The following is a 14087-nucleotide window of genomic DNA, read 5'->3' as shown; positions in this document are numbered from 1 at the left end:
AGGAGTCTAGAAGACATACTGATGAATGAAGATGTGAAACTAGACTGGATGTTTAAATCATCACTCCTGCTGGATCTCATTAAGGTTAATGGAAAACTGAGGAAATCTTGAATTTTCCTTGTGGATTAGAACTTAAATATTTTCGTATGTTTTGTTTTCCTTGGATCCTTGTGATGATCTCACTCTTCTACCTTCCTTCCCAGGGTATGCCTCCCACCCCTTCTCACAGTCTTTTTGCCCATATCTGTTATAAGGTACTGATATAGAAAGGTTTTACTTGCCCTGCCCCTCACCCAAATTTGAGGGATATATATATATATTTTACTTCCTATTGGCATTGAGCAGTCTTTACTTTCAGTAATCCTTTCTTCCATTCCACTTCTTTGCTTTCTGGATGAGGGAAAGTGCTCATTTCCAGATTATTTGGTGCTGCTTAGTCCCATCTCCTGGCTTTAAACTTTTGCACTCGGATGTCGAGTGTGACTCGACACAGTTAGCATCAGTAGCAGCTCGAGAAAAAAAGCAAGCGAGTGTAAAGGGTTAACCTTCTAACAAGTGGTTCAGTCTAGAACTGGATGATGGGTCTTTGCACACCATGGGTGTAGATATGGAACTCAGCATGACAAGAAAAACGAAAGACCATTGGGTCTATTAGGCAGCACATTCATTTTCTGAGGCAAGAATTATTGACAGCCAAGACAGTTCATGGATGGGCTTCACAGGAGTCCATGAACTCCCTGGAATAATATGCAAATTTTGTCTATGTGGATTTTTATGAGGCTGATCTGGATAATCAATGACCTGTTGAGCTTCTTGCATATTGATCATTGTCTTGACCTTTGTATTATGGCCTAACCTTTTTCAAGCTAGCTTTTATAGACATTATCTTGTTCCAATTATCTATAAAATGTGATTAGCCTCCTTTTACAGAGGCGCAGAGAAGCTAAATGAGGTGTACTTTCTTATGTAGTATCTGCCACACATAGTAGGTGCTTAATAAATACAGGGGTGGGCAAAAGTAGGTTTACATTTGTGTGTACATGAAACACAGAGTATAGAAAGTAGACTACAAGAATGTATAAAAAATGAAGGCTAGCAATTTGAGCACTTATGAGATTGTACCTAAGTGCACTTTGCCATTGTGACATTCTTTTGAGTTAATAAAACTATTATAATAATTATAAACTGCATGCCTTTATGTGAACAACTATAAACCTACTTTTGCCTTCACCTGTATTTATCAGCCACCTATTAAGTGGCAGAGTTGATAATGTTACAAAATTTACCAGGCAACTGAAAAATACACAGGAGTACCAAAAATTACAGGAAAAACCCATTTATTTCCAGATGTACTAGTACCATGACTCAGAGAAACCTATTTCCAAATCCTGAGTGAAGCAATATGGAGAAAGCTTTCTCTTTATACCCTTAGGTTTCTTTGTCCCCCAAATATGGATCATACTTCCAGAACTTTCACGGGCTTTGCAAAAAGCCCCCTGTGTTGGGATGGGGGCCGTGAGACCACACCTAAAGGCCTGGTCTGGTATCAGCGCTGATAACCCCCTTGGGGGGTTGTATATTGTTCATGGTTTATGGCCTCTGTAAAATGGGAGTATTTAGGTAAACAGGTCTTGCAAGACCAGAAGATTAAGGAAGGGGCAGTGACTAGACTACAGGCTAACAGGAATGTGCATTAGGGATACAGAGTCAGGCTGCTAGCACCCCCCTCCCCAATGTCTTATTTTCTTCATTATTTAACCCTTGATTCTCAAGAAGATTTTCAGCCTTGGGGATTCAATAGAAGGCTCAAAGCTAGGGAGTAGGCTGTTCAGCAGCTCGAGTCTTTTTCATCTTCATCCCCCAAGGGATTGTACTGGCAATCCAGAGATCTGGTCTGGAGTAGCATCTGGGGCTTCAGGGCTTACTGATTCTATCTCTATTAGCTGTTCTAAAACCTGTTGGCTTTCTTAGAGGAAGGGAGAGTGAGTCTACACAGGTTTCTTCATTTCCAGCTTCAGAGCAGTTGGCGTGATAAGAAACACATCTCAGGGTTCCATCTATTTCTTCTCCAGTTGGCCCATCATCCTTGCTCTGCTCATGTCTGTCTAACTGCCTAACACATCCCCTCAAGGATCCTGGCTCTGAATTCTTTCAGGGAAAGTGAGTGTCGGTGGGCTCCTCTGGCTACTTCCATGCTGAAGAGGGATGGAGTTTTCTTTCAGAGCCAAGAGATCCTTGCTGTCTGTCAGAGGGATGATGAAGTCTGGGCATGGAAGAAGGTGGGCTTGTGACCTGGCGGAGACAAACTTATAAAATTTAGTATTATTGAGCAATTAGAACAGCAAGAGTTACAACAAATGGTCTGGTGGAAGGGAAAGAAAACATTTCAGTTCTAATAACTCCTTTTGAAATAGAATTTTTCTCCTTAAAATCACCCTTATGTTTATTAAAGAGCCAAATTAAGACCAATTTATCTATTGCATTCAATTTGGCCTGATTGTTTGCATAAACAAAAGAATGGTATCTGACCACCTTTGTTGGAATTTCATGATTGAGTCTCAATGTGCCCCATAGGGCCAGGAAGCAAAGCCATCCAGCTGCCATCAGGTCTACCTGCAGTATCTGCTGGGTTAGGTGAATTCTTCACCTGCAGCGACTCCACCCGGGCCCAAGCCCTAGGCTTCAAGGCCCATCTCAGCAGCTCTCCTACTTGTCGTGGCCTAGAGTGCATGGGGATTTTGCAGGGACACAGAGGCACCCTTGTTGCTCCCCTTCCACTCTGATCAACCGCCAGCGATGGCAGGGTATGGACCTGATGCTTCAGCATCATCCATTTTCAGGGCTATCAAGCAAGATACCAGGCTTTATCCATGGCACTCTTATTGGCTTCAAGTCTTCAGAGTTCATACAGGGTTCTTTAAAACATGATACTCCAGTCAAAGTTTTTGGTCAATAAAACCACCATTAGAAACTGGTTTTATTGAATTTATGCAAAGAAATGCATTGCCATGATTCATTCATTAAGTATTGCCAAATTTCAGAGGGAGAAAAATACACTAACTTACTTTAAGATTGTCTGATTTTCCTTGCCAGTCCTTTCCATGGACTCTTCAAAAGATGTAATATTTTCCAAATACGTTATAACAAAACAGTAACTGTCTCCAAATGACAAGACAAAATTTAAAATGATGTTTATGGATTTTATTATAATGCAGATGACATGAAATGTTGTCCTTTCTGTAAAACCCAACATATTATAATATTATAACTAATAACCATTAGTTATGACTGTATTTGACAAAGGTTCCTATGTACCTTCAGTATAAAACTTTCTTTCATGAGAGAGGAAACAAACATTCAAGGCATTTCAGAACCTATTGGAATGATCTAAAGCCAATTTTAGATCAAGAGAACGTTTCTTAAAATTCAAACCCTTGCATGCATATAAGCCTAACCAGTGGTCACAGACAACAGGGGGGTGGGGGCATGAGTAAGGGGGGTTGGGAAGGTAATGGGGGGATGAGGACAAATATGTAATAACTTAATCAATAAAGAAATTTAAAAAAATTCAAACCCTTGAAGGATTGTCAAACATGATTTTACCAAAAGATTATATATTAAGGTGTATTAGACAGGAACATAGGCTAGCAAACTTCAGTTCCCATGATTAAAAGATGGTCCCTTTTTATTTGTTAAATAACTGATTAATATAACATAATTATTTTACTAGAAAAGAACTAACCAAAATAAGGCTGATTTTCTAACTTCATTTGTCCTTGGGTGTGGACAGCAAATGACACTAATTAGATTTTTCCCATCAGTCTCCCTGAGTACTTTGACATAAGCTATTTACCCTCTGTTTAGGGAGGCAAAATACAAATCATTGACTCTTAAGTGCTCTTGGTTTAGGGAAGATAGCGTTTTCTAGATGCTTCAAATTGCTGTTTTACTATTTCAGTTTCGCTGTTCTGCTTGTCTTGGCTTACTGGCCTGTATCATTTAATCAATGTCCTTTTAACATTTCTTTTTATAAACTTCTTATAATTTCCACAGACATTCTTACAACTTTCAAAAATAACCACCTTTAGAAACCACCTTTTTCTTTCAAAATGGATAAACATGCCTCAGTCCTTCCATTAAGTATTTCTACTCTAATATTCTTTCTTTCTGTCATATCATCAGCAACTTGTACAGACCTTCTCTTTCTTTTTTCTTTAAAATGTATTAGAATTCTTCACTCTTGGAAACCTTAATTTTTCAATGATAACCAAAAAGTAAACAGCCAGTATTTCTTAGATTAGCATTTATGAACACACTTTAAATGCACTCTTACTTTCAAGAAAATATACCTTCAACAAAGTACAAGAGACCTTCTGTAATAAAAGCTAAGAGCAGGTGAATTAAAACTTGTCTAGCAATCAATATTTCAGTTTTTAAAAAAATATTCTAGGTGTTTATTATTTAACCCAGCAATGCTCCAAAGCCTTTAAGTTACCAAAGACTTTGGAAAATTATGTATAGGCATATGAGGCTAGAGAAAAGGTGGGGGCGGGGGGAGTGAGCAGGCTGTTCCCAGGCCTCTCACCACTTGGATTTAAACTGCCAGATTTTCCCTTAGAGATAACATGTTAAGGTTACTGCTGTGGCTTCTGTTTCTGGCCCTCTGGGCCAGCCCTTCCCTAGGCCACTTGTTCTATAATTGTGAACATTATGTTAGTTTTCTGGTTTTGCCTTTCTTATTTTTATGCACATAGATTTTCTGAGCCTCTTTTAACAGCTTTTCTGCACTTCTATCCTTCCAGTTCTCTACCTTTGCAGTTTTCTTGAAATGTCAGGTCAACTATTGGTGACAAAATGTAATTTTTAATATTTCTTGGCCTAACAGGTTCTCAGGGCCCGGCCCAGAGTACTTTCTCATTTTATCTTTTAGTCTTTGGTAAAATTTGGAAGGCCCTTCTTCTTTGCCTTGCTGAATATTGAAGGCTTTATTTAAGTTCTGAGTCCAATTGGGGCTCCAGGGTTTGGAAATCTTCCATCTGCTGAAAGCACCCCAGGGCCAGCCAGGTGCTCCCTATCCCAGATAGCTATAGCTGACTTTTAAATCATCCCCCCCTTCTTTTAGTCTAGCTAGTCAGCTAAGTCACATGGTTCTTCCTGCAGATGTTTTAACTTTCTTTTTTTCTACTGCTCCAACTCCTTTTGCAGCTGGTTTCTGGTGGCGCAGTGGACGCATGGTGGTTGGAGCCTTATCAAGAAAGCTCTCCTACTGAGGGGGAGACTGGGATTGTAAATCGCCATCTTGGCTGTTCCCTCAGGTCATCCCCCTGGTCACATAGGGAGGGGAAGGCAGGATAAGGGTCTCACTCCTCTGTCTGCCCATATTCTCTTTTAGGCTTTTTTACTTTTACAGGCTGGCCCCTTCCTCCAACAGAGAGCACAGTCAGTTTCCTCTTGAGTGACTGAACTTTCATTATTAACATATTTATAATTATTACTAAAAAGGCTTTATCCAAATTCTTCATTTTAGTTACATCTATTTATTATATCTTAATAACTTTGAGATTTTAAAGCCAATTATTACCTAAAGCATTTTATTGAACAACTAACATTCCCGTTGCAGGAAAAATCCTGCAATAGGGTTTCCTGCTGCACTATACCCCACCCTGCCTGCTCTCCTCCCTTGTCCCCCACCCCGCGATCTCCGCCAGCCCCGCGATCTCCGCCAGCCCCCCTGCTTTTCTAACTTCTCCGCCAGCCCGCTCTCCTTCCTTCTTCCCTGGCCCCGCCTCCGCTCCTCCCTTCTCTCCCGGCCCGCCTTCTCTGCCAGCCCGCCTGCTTTTCCCTTCTCCCCAGACCCCACCTCCTCTCTTCCCTTCTCCCCCGGCCCCGCCTCCACTCCTCCCTTCTCCCCCGCCCGCCTTCTCCGCCAGCCCCCCTGCTTTTCTAACTTCTCCGCCAGCCCGCTCTCCTTCCTTCTCCCCCGGCCCCACCTCCACTCCTCCCTTCTCCCCTGGCCCCGCCTCCGCTCCTCCCTTCTCCCCTGGCCCTGCCTCTGCTCCTCCCTTCTCCCCCGGCCCCGCCCCATCTCCCCCAGCCCCGCCTGCTCAACTTCCTTCTCCCCCGGCCCCGCCTCCGCTCCTCCCTTCTCCTCCCCCCGGCTTGCTTGCTTCTCTGCAGCTTTGCTCCCTTCTGCAGCTCTTGGCTTCTTTCTACGCTGTCGCGATATGCAAATTAGCTGCCATCTTTGTTGGGATAATTTGCATATTCGTCCTGATTGGCTGGTGGGCGTGGCTTGGCTGGTGGGCGTGGCTTGGCTGGTGGGCGTGGCTTGGACATAGCGAAGGTGCGGTCAATTTGCATATTTGTCTATTATTAGATTAGATAACCATGATTGTCCTTTTTATTGAAGGAAAGGACATGCTAATCTGGCTGGGAGTTGTGTGCCCCCAGGACCCTTGGAATGCGGTCATCCTCATTCAAGAACTGCCCATTATCATGGAAGCATTAATCTTGTTACCCAAACCAGCCTGCATAGCTTACTTCCTTATATAATTTAAAGTATATTGTATTGGTCTAATTTAGTTCAAAAATATTTCTTTTTAGGGAGAGAGAATAAATCTTTGTGCCACCTCAGGGCTCTTGAAATGTCACAAAGCTGTCTTTCAGTTACATTCAGAAAAGCTGTCAAATATACTCAATTTAAAGATTATCAAAACTTAAACCGGTTTTAACATTAAAGATTTGGTCTTGACCACAGAATTAATTATTTTCAATTTGGCTACTAAATTTTTGTATTTTAGTAATGTCACAGATACGACATACTTTGAATGTCTCAGAGAAAATGCTGGGAGGACACACCTAACACTCACCCATTTCCTTGCTGCCCTAACCTCAAGGGCACAGAAGCCGCAAAGTTGTGACTGCTTCATAGGCAGCCTCAGTTCTGCCTTGGCTGGCCTGTGTGGGTTTGTGATGTCACAAGCAGGCGCAGGCCACCCGCTTCCCGTCCTGTTCCCTGTCCCCTTTAATACCAACGCTGACAACTGGATGCTTAATGGACGTGATGCTGGGTGGGGTTTTGCAAATTTATCTGCCCTGCTGTGTTCAGAAAGTACTGCCTTTCATTCTATCTGGCCTGGGAACTGAAACCTCGGCTTTTGCTCAGAGTAAAATGGCCCTCCCCTCTCTTTTTGTTCTTTTCCCCTCCCACTTTGCCTCAGGTGGGGAAGATAATGGTTTGTTAGGCTTGGAATTAGCTGGCCTTTGTTTTAACTTCCCTGGGTTGCAACCATTATAAATTTTGCACTTTCAAATTAATCTTAGAACCTTAAAATTTTAACCCAGCACAGCAAAATCATAAATCAGGGAAGAGCAAATTAAAGTACCTAAAAGTTAGAAAATCAAAATTACATTACAGACAGACAGACAGAGAGCTCACTAGCAAAGAGTTTCTGGTGGGCTAACACCTTGACAGGAAGAGCAAGGAGTCCCCAAGAATAAGGATCCTTGGCAATTGCTGGGACGTCCTGAAATCTCTGTCATGTGTTCATCCTCACCACACACACTGGGCTTCCCCCAAAACGAGACTTGCCCCATCTTTAAACAAATTAAACAACAAAGACACATAAAATATCAACAAACACTCTCATGTTTCCCATTCTCGGCCAAAAGCTGGGGGCCCCTGATTTCATGGAGAGACATCTGCATTGCAGGCAGTGGTCTGGACCCTTCTTAAAATTATTTAGCATACATTCTAAGGCAGGTTTACAGGAGCTACTTCCCATATTTGCCATTAAGCCGTGTAAACCTCTCCCAGTTAACAGAGACACAGGATAATACAAGGTAGTTTTCACTTCACACAGGCTCTCACACTCACATTCACACACCAGTCAGTCCGAGTTTTGACTTCTACCGATGGAAAGTCCCTGAACCAAGGCAAATAATTTGCTTGAATAGTGATCAGCTACTTCTTCTGTCCCTAAAGGCAGGCCTGAACTCAAACTGGTCCCCCAGGGGAAAACTCACCAGTCAGATGTCTGATTCCAGAAAAGGGCTTTCCTGTCCTCCTTGGAGTCTACTAGAGACCCAGTCTACTGGGACCCAGTAAATCACTGGAAGTGTGCCTTCCTGTCATCAGGGGCTCAGTCGAGTGGGCCCACCCACCTGCTCTCGTGCAGCAGTGACTCAAGGGGGCAAATTTGTGTTCTCAGTCAGGGAAACCATTTTTATGTTACAGAATTTACTAGGGGACCAAAATATACACAGGACTACCCAGAGATACAGAAAAACCTCATTTATTTCTAGATGTACTAGTACCATGACTCAGGGAAACCTGTTTCCAAATCCTGAATGAAACAATATGGAGGAAGCTTTCTCTTTATACCCTTAGGTTTCTTTGTCCCCCAAATATGGATCATACTTCCAGAACTTTCACGGGCTTTGCAAAAAGCCCCATGTGTTGGGATGGGAGCCTTGAGACCACACCTAAAGGCCTGGTCTCATGCCAGCACTGATAACCTCCTCCGGGGGTTGTGTATTGTTCATGGTTTATGGCCTCTGTAAAATGAGAGTATTTAGGTAAATAGGTCTTGTAAGACCAGATAATTAAGGAAGGGGCAGTGACTAGACTACAGGCTAACAGGAATGTACATTTAGGGATACAGAGTCAGGCTGCTAGCACCAACCCCCCCCCCCCCAAATGTCTTATTTTCCTCATCAATAATAGAATCCAAATCTCCTAATTCCTATTTTAGTACTTTTCCACTTACCTTGTAAGCAAGGTCCTGTGAATTAAGGGAGGAACCTATAAATGACAGTACTCTCAGGCCCATGATGAATGAAACCCAAGCATTAGACAACCTGGGGAAAATCTTATCCACTGCGGACTCTGCTAGGAAATACAGGGGACTGCAGACTTTTTAAGGGCATACGATATAAAGCATCTATATATATATATATATATATAAGGAGGTAATATGCTAATTGGTCCTAATGGTGTCTCAGTCACAACTGGTCAAAAGGCTGCACATGCACAGGAGATGGTGGGGAGGATGAGGGCGGGGACTTCCGCCCCCAGCAGAGTGTGTGCAGGCCTTCCCAATGCTAATGTCACACTGCCTCAGAGGCAGAAGCCACTCCCAATGGAGGCACACACAGGCAGGAGCTGGTGGGCAGGGACACAGACAAGGGGGCCTGGCCGAGCTTCCACAGCACGGCTTGAGCAGACCTGGAGCAGACACAGACAGGGGGGCATGCCCGAGCCACTGTGGTACAGCTTGAGCAGGCCTGAAGCAGACACACACATTTTGTCCTGGTGAAGAGACTGGAGTCCGTGTTCATGAAAACACCTTGGCAGCTTCCACAGTCAGCAGTGGCAGCAGCAGTGGGCTGATGGTGGAGGTGCCTTCCCCTGATCAGCCTGGTCACCTCCCGCAGAGGGAGGCCAGACTGCGCCTTAGGACCGTAGTCGGCAAACTGCGGCTTGCGAGCCACATGCGGCTCTTTGGCCCCTTGAGTGTGGCTCTTCCACAAAATACCACGGCCTGGGCGAGTATATTTTGAAGAAGTGGCATTAGAAGAAGTTTAAGTTTAAAAAATTTGTCTCTCAAAAGAAATTTCAATAGTTGTACTGTTGATATTTGGCTCTGTTGACTAATGAGTTTGCTGACCACTGCCTAAAGACAGCCCCTGAGGGCTCCCGGACTGTGAGAGGGGGCAGGCTGGGCTGAGGGTCTCCCCCTCAGTGCACAAATTTCATGCACCAGGCCCCTAGTACAAATATAAAAGGGATGTCAGGCTATAAAATGGAGCCAGATACTTAAAAGGCTAGGCATAAATAGATCTGAAATGATTACACTAGAATATGGATATATTTATATGTGAATGATTAAATCCATCTGAAAGAGTTCTGGTAGATGACATTTGAGTGTCATAAAGTTGCCAAGCAAGCTGCAGAGATCAGGAGTATTCAGCTTTCTTCTTTTTTATTGCCTATTTTAAATTATAAAAATAATGTATTAAATTAAATTTTAAAATAAAATGATATAAAAATACATTTATTCATTCTTTTTCATACCCTCCTCCAAAGTTAGCCACTGCTAACAATTTGGTGATTAGCCTTGTAATTAATTTCACGTGTATTGGCATACATTACAGATTTTGTTTGTTTTTTTAAAATATATACTGTCATATAGTTCTACTTAACTATTTTTTACTTACTCTATGGCTTACAGATGTTTCCCTGTTGACACATGTAGATCTACCTGATTATTTTCAACTGCTGCAGGACATCCTATAGTTTGGATATACCACAATTTGAACAGTCCCTTTTTGATAGGTGCTGGAGGCTAAGTCCAGTGGGTCATAATAAATGCAAGAAGTCCTCAAAAGGTTGAATGGACTCTTTCAGCAGGGCTGATAATCTGCATGTTATTACCTGCTGCTGGAACAGCCAAAGGCAATCCCCCTAACCTGATGGTCCTTTATTGTTTACCAGGCCTGCCGAAACCGGTTTGGCTCAGTGGATAGAACGTCGGCCTGCGGACTGAAAGGTCCCAGATTCGATTCCGGTCAAGGGCATGTACCTTGGTTGCGGGCACATCCCCAGTAGGTGGTGTGCAGGAGGCAGCTGGTCGGTGTTTCTCTCTCATCGATGTTTCTAACTCTCTATCCCTCTCCCTTCCTCTCTGTATTGTTTACCAGGCCTTACCTTTCATATGTATATCTGCTTTGCTAAATGGCAAAATGTGGGAATAAAAAGCCTTGGGTCCGGAGATTTGGAGGGCCCACTTCACTAGAAAGTAGAGCCTCCCCTGGCTCCCCAATGCCTCCCAAATTTATATTTCATGTCTAGTTTATTCATTTACATGCAGCCCTTCTCCAAATTCCTGAACCTTTGCAGCTGCATAAAAGACCCTAGCTGCAGAAAGACCCTAGCATTTATGGTGCCCAAACAGGGACATCTGTAGAAGATTATTTGCCAGAGCAAAGAAAAGAAGTTAATCACTGGTAAAGGTGGGGATGGATCACCGGTAAAGGTGGGGTTCACTGGTAAATTCAGTGGGGAGATTCACTGCATGTAAAGCCCATACCAAGCCTAGGAAATCACGAACCTAGGTGGGAAGGGACAACTTTTGTTTCAAGCCAGGCCATAATGGGGAAGAATTCAACCAAAAGGCAAAATTGTAAAGAAATTAAAATATCAAAAGGTACTTTTTTACATCAGGCTCAAGGAAAAGAGTGCCATTGTCATCTTTAACTATATGGGGTCTTGTTCTGCTTCTAGTGTGGAAAGTCTTGGCAGCTAGAGAGGGTGGAGCTATTAATCCTCTCACAGGGAAACTCTCTGATACTTTGTTTTAAAAATTACCATAGAACACCTTGGGACAAGCAGATTTTAGCTAAAATAACTTTAAAGGCCAGTCAATGCTATAGAGAGCAGAATAGGAAAAGATTCAGGAAAAGAGCTGTGATTTGTTGGGTCTTGTCTATATGTTTTTTTTATTGTGTTTTTTTTTCTGTCATTTTTTTTTTTTTTAGTTTAATGTGTTTATTGTTAGTTTATTAAGCATGCCTTTAGTTTAATTGGGAAAAGAAACCACCTGGGCAGCCAGACCAGTTACTGAATTTCTCCAAAGCAAGCGGGATGTGGGGGTGGGGAGACACATGGTGATCCTGTAAAATGGATGCCCACTCCCAAGAGTGCTATTAAAAAGTCTCATTCTTGCCATGTTTTTCTCCAGTCCATCATTTAAAAATTTAGCAGAATTTAGAAATGCATCTGGGATTTCTGTACTCATAAAAAGAGAAAGCTAGCTTAAGACAAAAAGTGCATACCATCTGATTTTGGATTTTATATAGTTTTGGGCTAAGTTTAAATCTCTTTATGGATGCCATAGAATAAACCCCAAGACTCTTTTTCTCAAAAGAAAAAAGATGGCGAAGATGACCCTCCCCCCCCAAAAAAAAAAATACAGGCTGAGTTTGGGCAATAAGATTGGTATTTCCATAATAAAGGGTAGTTTTTGAATAATAATGGACCGCATTCCAAAGTCAACATTAAGGCTGCCAGAATGTCAGTAAATTATCTGTTATAGAATTTGCCAAAGTAAATGCCTTGGATGATAATAATTGGCTTTAAAATCTCAAAATTATAAAAACATAGATAAATAAATATAATTAAGATAAAGGATTTGTGGGAGAGCTTTTCAGTAATAAGTATAGGTATATTGATAATGCAGGTCCAGTAGCCCAGGTGAAGACTGGCTGCACCCTTTGTTAATGGAGGGGGCTAGTTTCCCACTGGCAGCAACTTCTAAAGAAAGAATGTGGTGATTTTACATTTAAATAGCTACAACCTTGCTTCCTGGGTTTCCCCTCCTTTTGCCAGCTAGAAACTTGGTATTCCAGAGCCTTTGGCAACTTGGAGCTTTAGAGTTTGCTAAATTAATTGATAAAAATTTATTGAATGTCTAGGTATTTTGAAATGACAAAATACTGAAATGTTAATCTGAGTTTGCCTCATATGAAAAATCTAGAGGACAGAATTGAATCTATTTAATTAAATATGTCATGTATTTTATGTTTGCAATATATTCTTAAAAATGTGAAGTTATTACTACTCAGAAATGCTAAGTATTTAACTTACCAGCTAAAATTTAAGGCTCTAAGAATTTAAAGTTCAAATTAAGTTAGGAGAAATTATATAGTTGTGGTAACAAAATACATAAAGTATAGAAATTTATTTCTAAGAAAATAATTCTTGTATTTTCTCTGGAGAAATTAGTATTTTAAAATATATTGCAGTCTTAACTATGTGTGGTAAAATTTCAACCTAGAGTATAATATTTTATATGGTCTGCTTAAAAAAGAGGATTAATTCTATGGTGTGAACCAAATTTTTAATATAAAAACCAGTTTAAATTTAATTGATATCTTTTAGAATAATTATAAAAAGTATATAATATAATCTTTGGGAAATATATATACTAGTGGCCTAGTGCACGAAATTTGTGCACATTAAAAGGGGATTAATTAGAGGAAATATTTTAATATTGCTATCTGCCCTTTCTCTATAATAGAAGTGTCAGAGATGAAAAAAAATTAGTAAAATTTATATCAAAATCTTCCTCCTGTCAGAGTCTGGGGTGCACCACAGGACCCAGAGTCAAGTCCCTGCCCTCCCACGTGTGCCTCAAAATCGTGTGAGACCCAGACCTGGCCAGCTCCCCCCGCCCATTGGGCTAGATCCAGACCTGGCCGGTCCCACCCTTGTCAAGCCCCATTGGGTGGGGGGCACAGCATCAGGTCTCTTGGCCCAGCGCTGGGGAGGGGGGCATGGCCTGAGGTCTCCCAGCCCAGACCAGGGCAGGGGGTGCACCTTGAGGTCCCCCATCAAGCCCCGCTGGGCGGGGAGCATGGCCTGAGGTCCCCCTCTCAAGCTCCACCTGGCGGGGGTGCAGCCTGAAGTCCCCTGGCCTGGCTCTGGGGCTGGGGGCGTGGCCTGAGGTACCCTGTTAAGCCCTGCTGGGTGGGGGTGTGGCCTGAGGTACCCTGGCCTGGTGCCAAGGTGGGGGGCATGGCCTAAGATCTCCTGGCCTGGCACCAGGGTGGGGTGGGGTGTGTGGCCTGAGGTCCCCTGTCAAGTCCCTGCTGATTGCTCATTAAGGCTTGTTATGGGAACTCAGCCTCCACTGTGGGTGCAGCCATCTTGTGTTATGGAAACCCCCGCCTCTGTGGTGGGCACTGCCATCTTTGTGGTGGAGTGATGGTAAATTTGCATATTCCCTCTTTATTATATAGGATATATATATATATATGATGGTCTTTCCAAGTTAAATTTTAAGACTTTAACTGAGAGATGGCTTTTGGGACATTCCATGGGCCTTGGAGTGATTCAAGAATTTATTCTCTCTTCTTAAAAGAAATATTTTTTAAATAGGCTGTCTAATATACTTGAAATCATGTGGAAAGCTTTATCAAATAAAAATTAATAAATATATTTTATTTATATACATATATTTTAAATATTATAAAGATTTCATCTCTAAGGGAGGGCAGGCAAAGTTGCTAAATATTTCTTAAGTAAA

At 42.2% G+C, this 14087-nt stretch overlaps 1 protein-coding gene across 1 annotated transcript in view; it reads left to right on the top strand.

Moving 5' to 3' along the window:
• Window positions 1-14087, top strand: part of GUCY2F (guanylate cyclase 2F, retinal) — a gene marked incomplete at both ends in the record, with an annotated part of 149662 nt that overhangs the window by 77612 nt on the left and 57963 nt on the right. The window contains 1 exon segment of the mRNA XM_079764569.1: window positions 1-84. Within this exon segment, the coding sequence (XP_079620695.1) occupies window positions 1-84 (84 nt within the window).

Source organism: Cnephaeus nilssonii (assembly GCF_951640355.1).
Source record: "Cnephaeus nilssonii genome assembly, chromosome: X".
NCBI lineage: Eukaryota > Metazoa > Chordata > Mammalia > Chiroptera > Vespertilionidae > Cnephaeus > Cnephaeus nilssonii.
The sequence above is the reverse complement of the archived record's forward strand: the minus strand, read 5'-3'. Positions and strand labels throughout refer to the sequence as shown.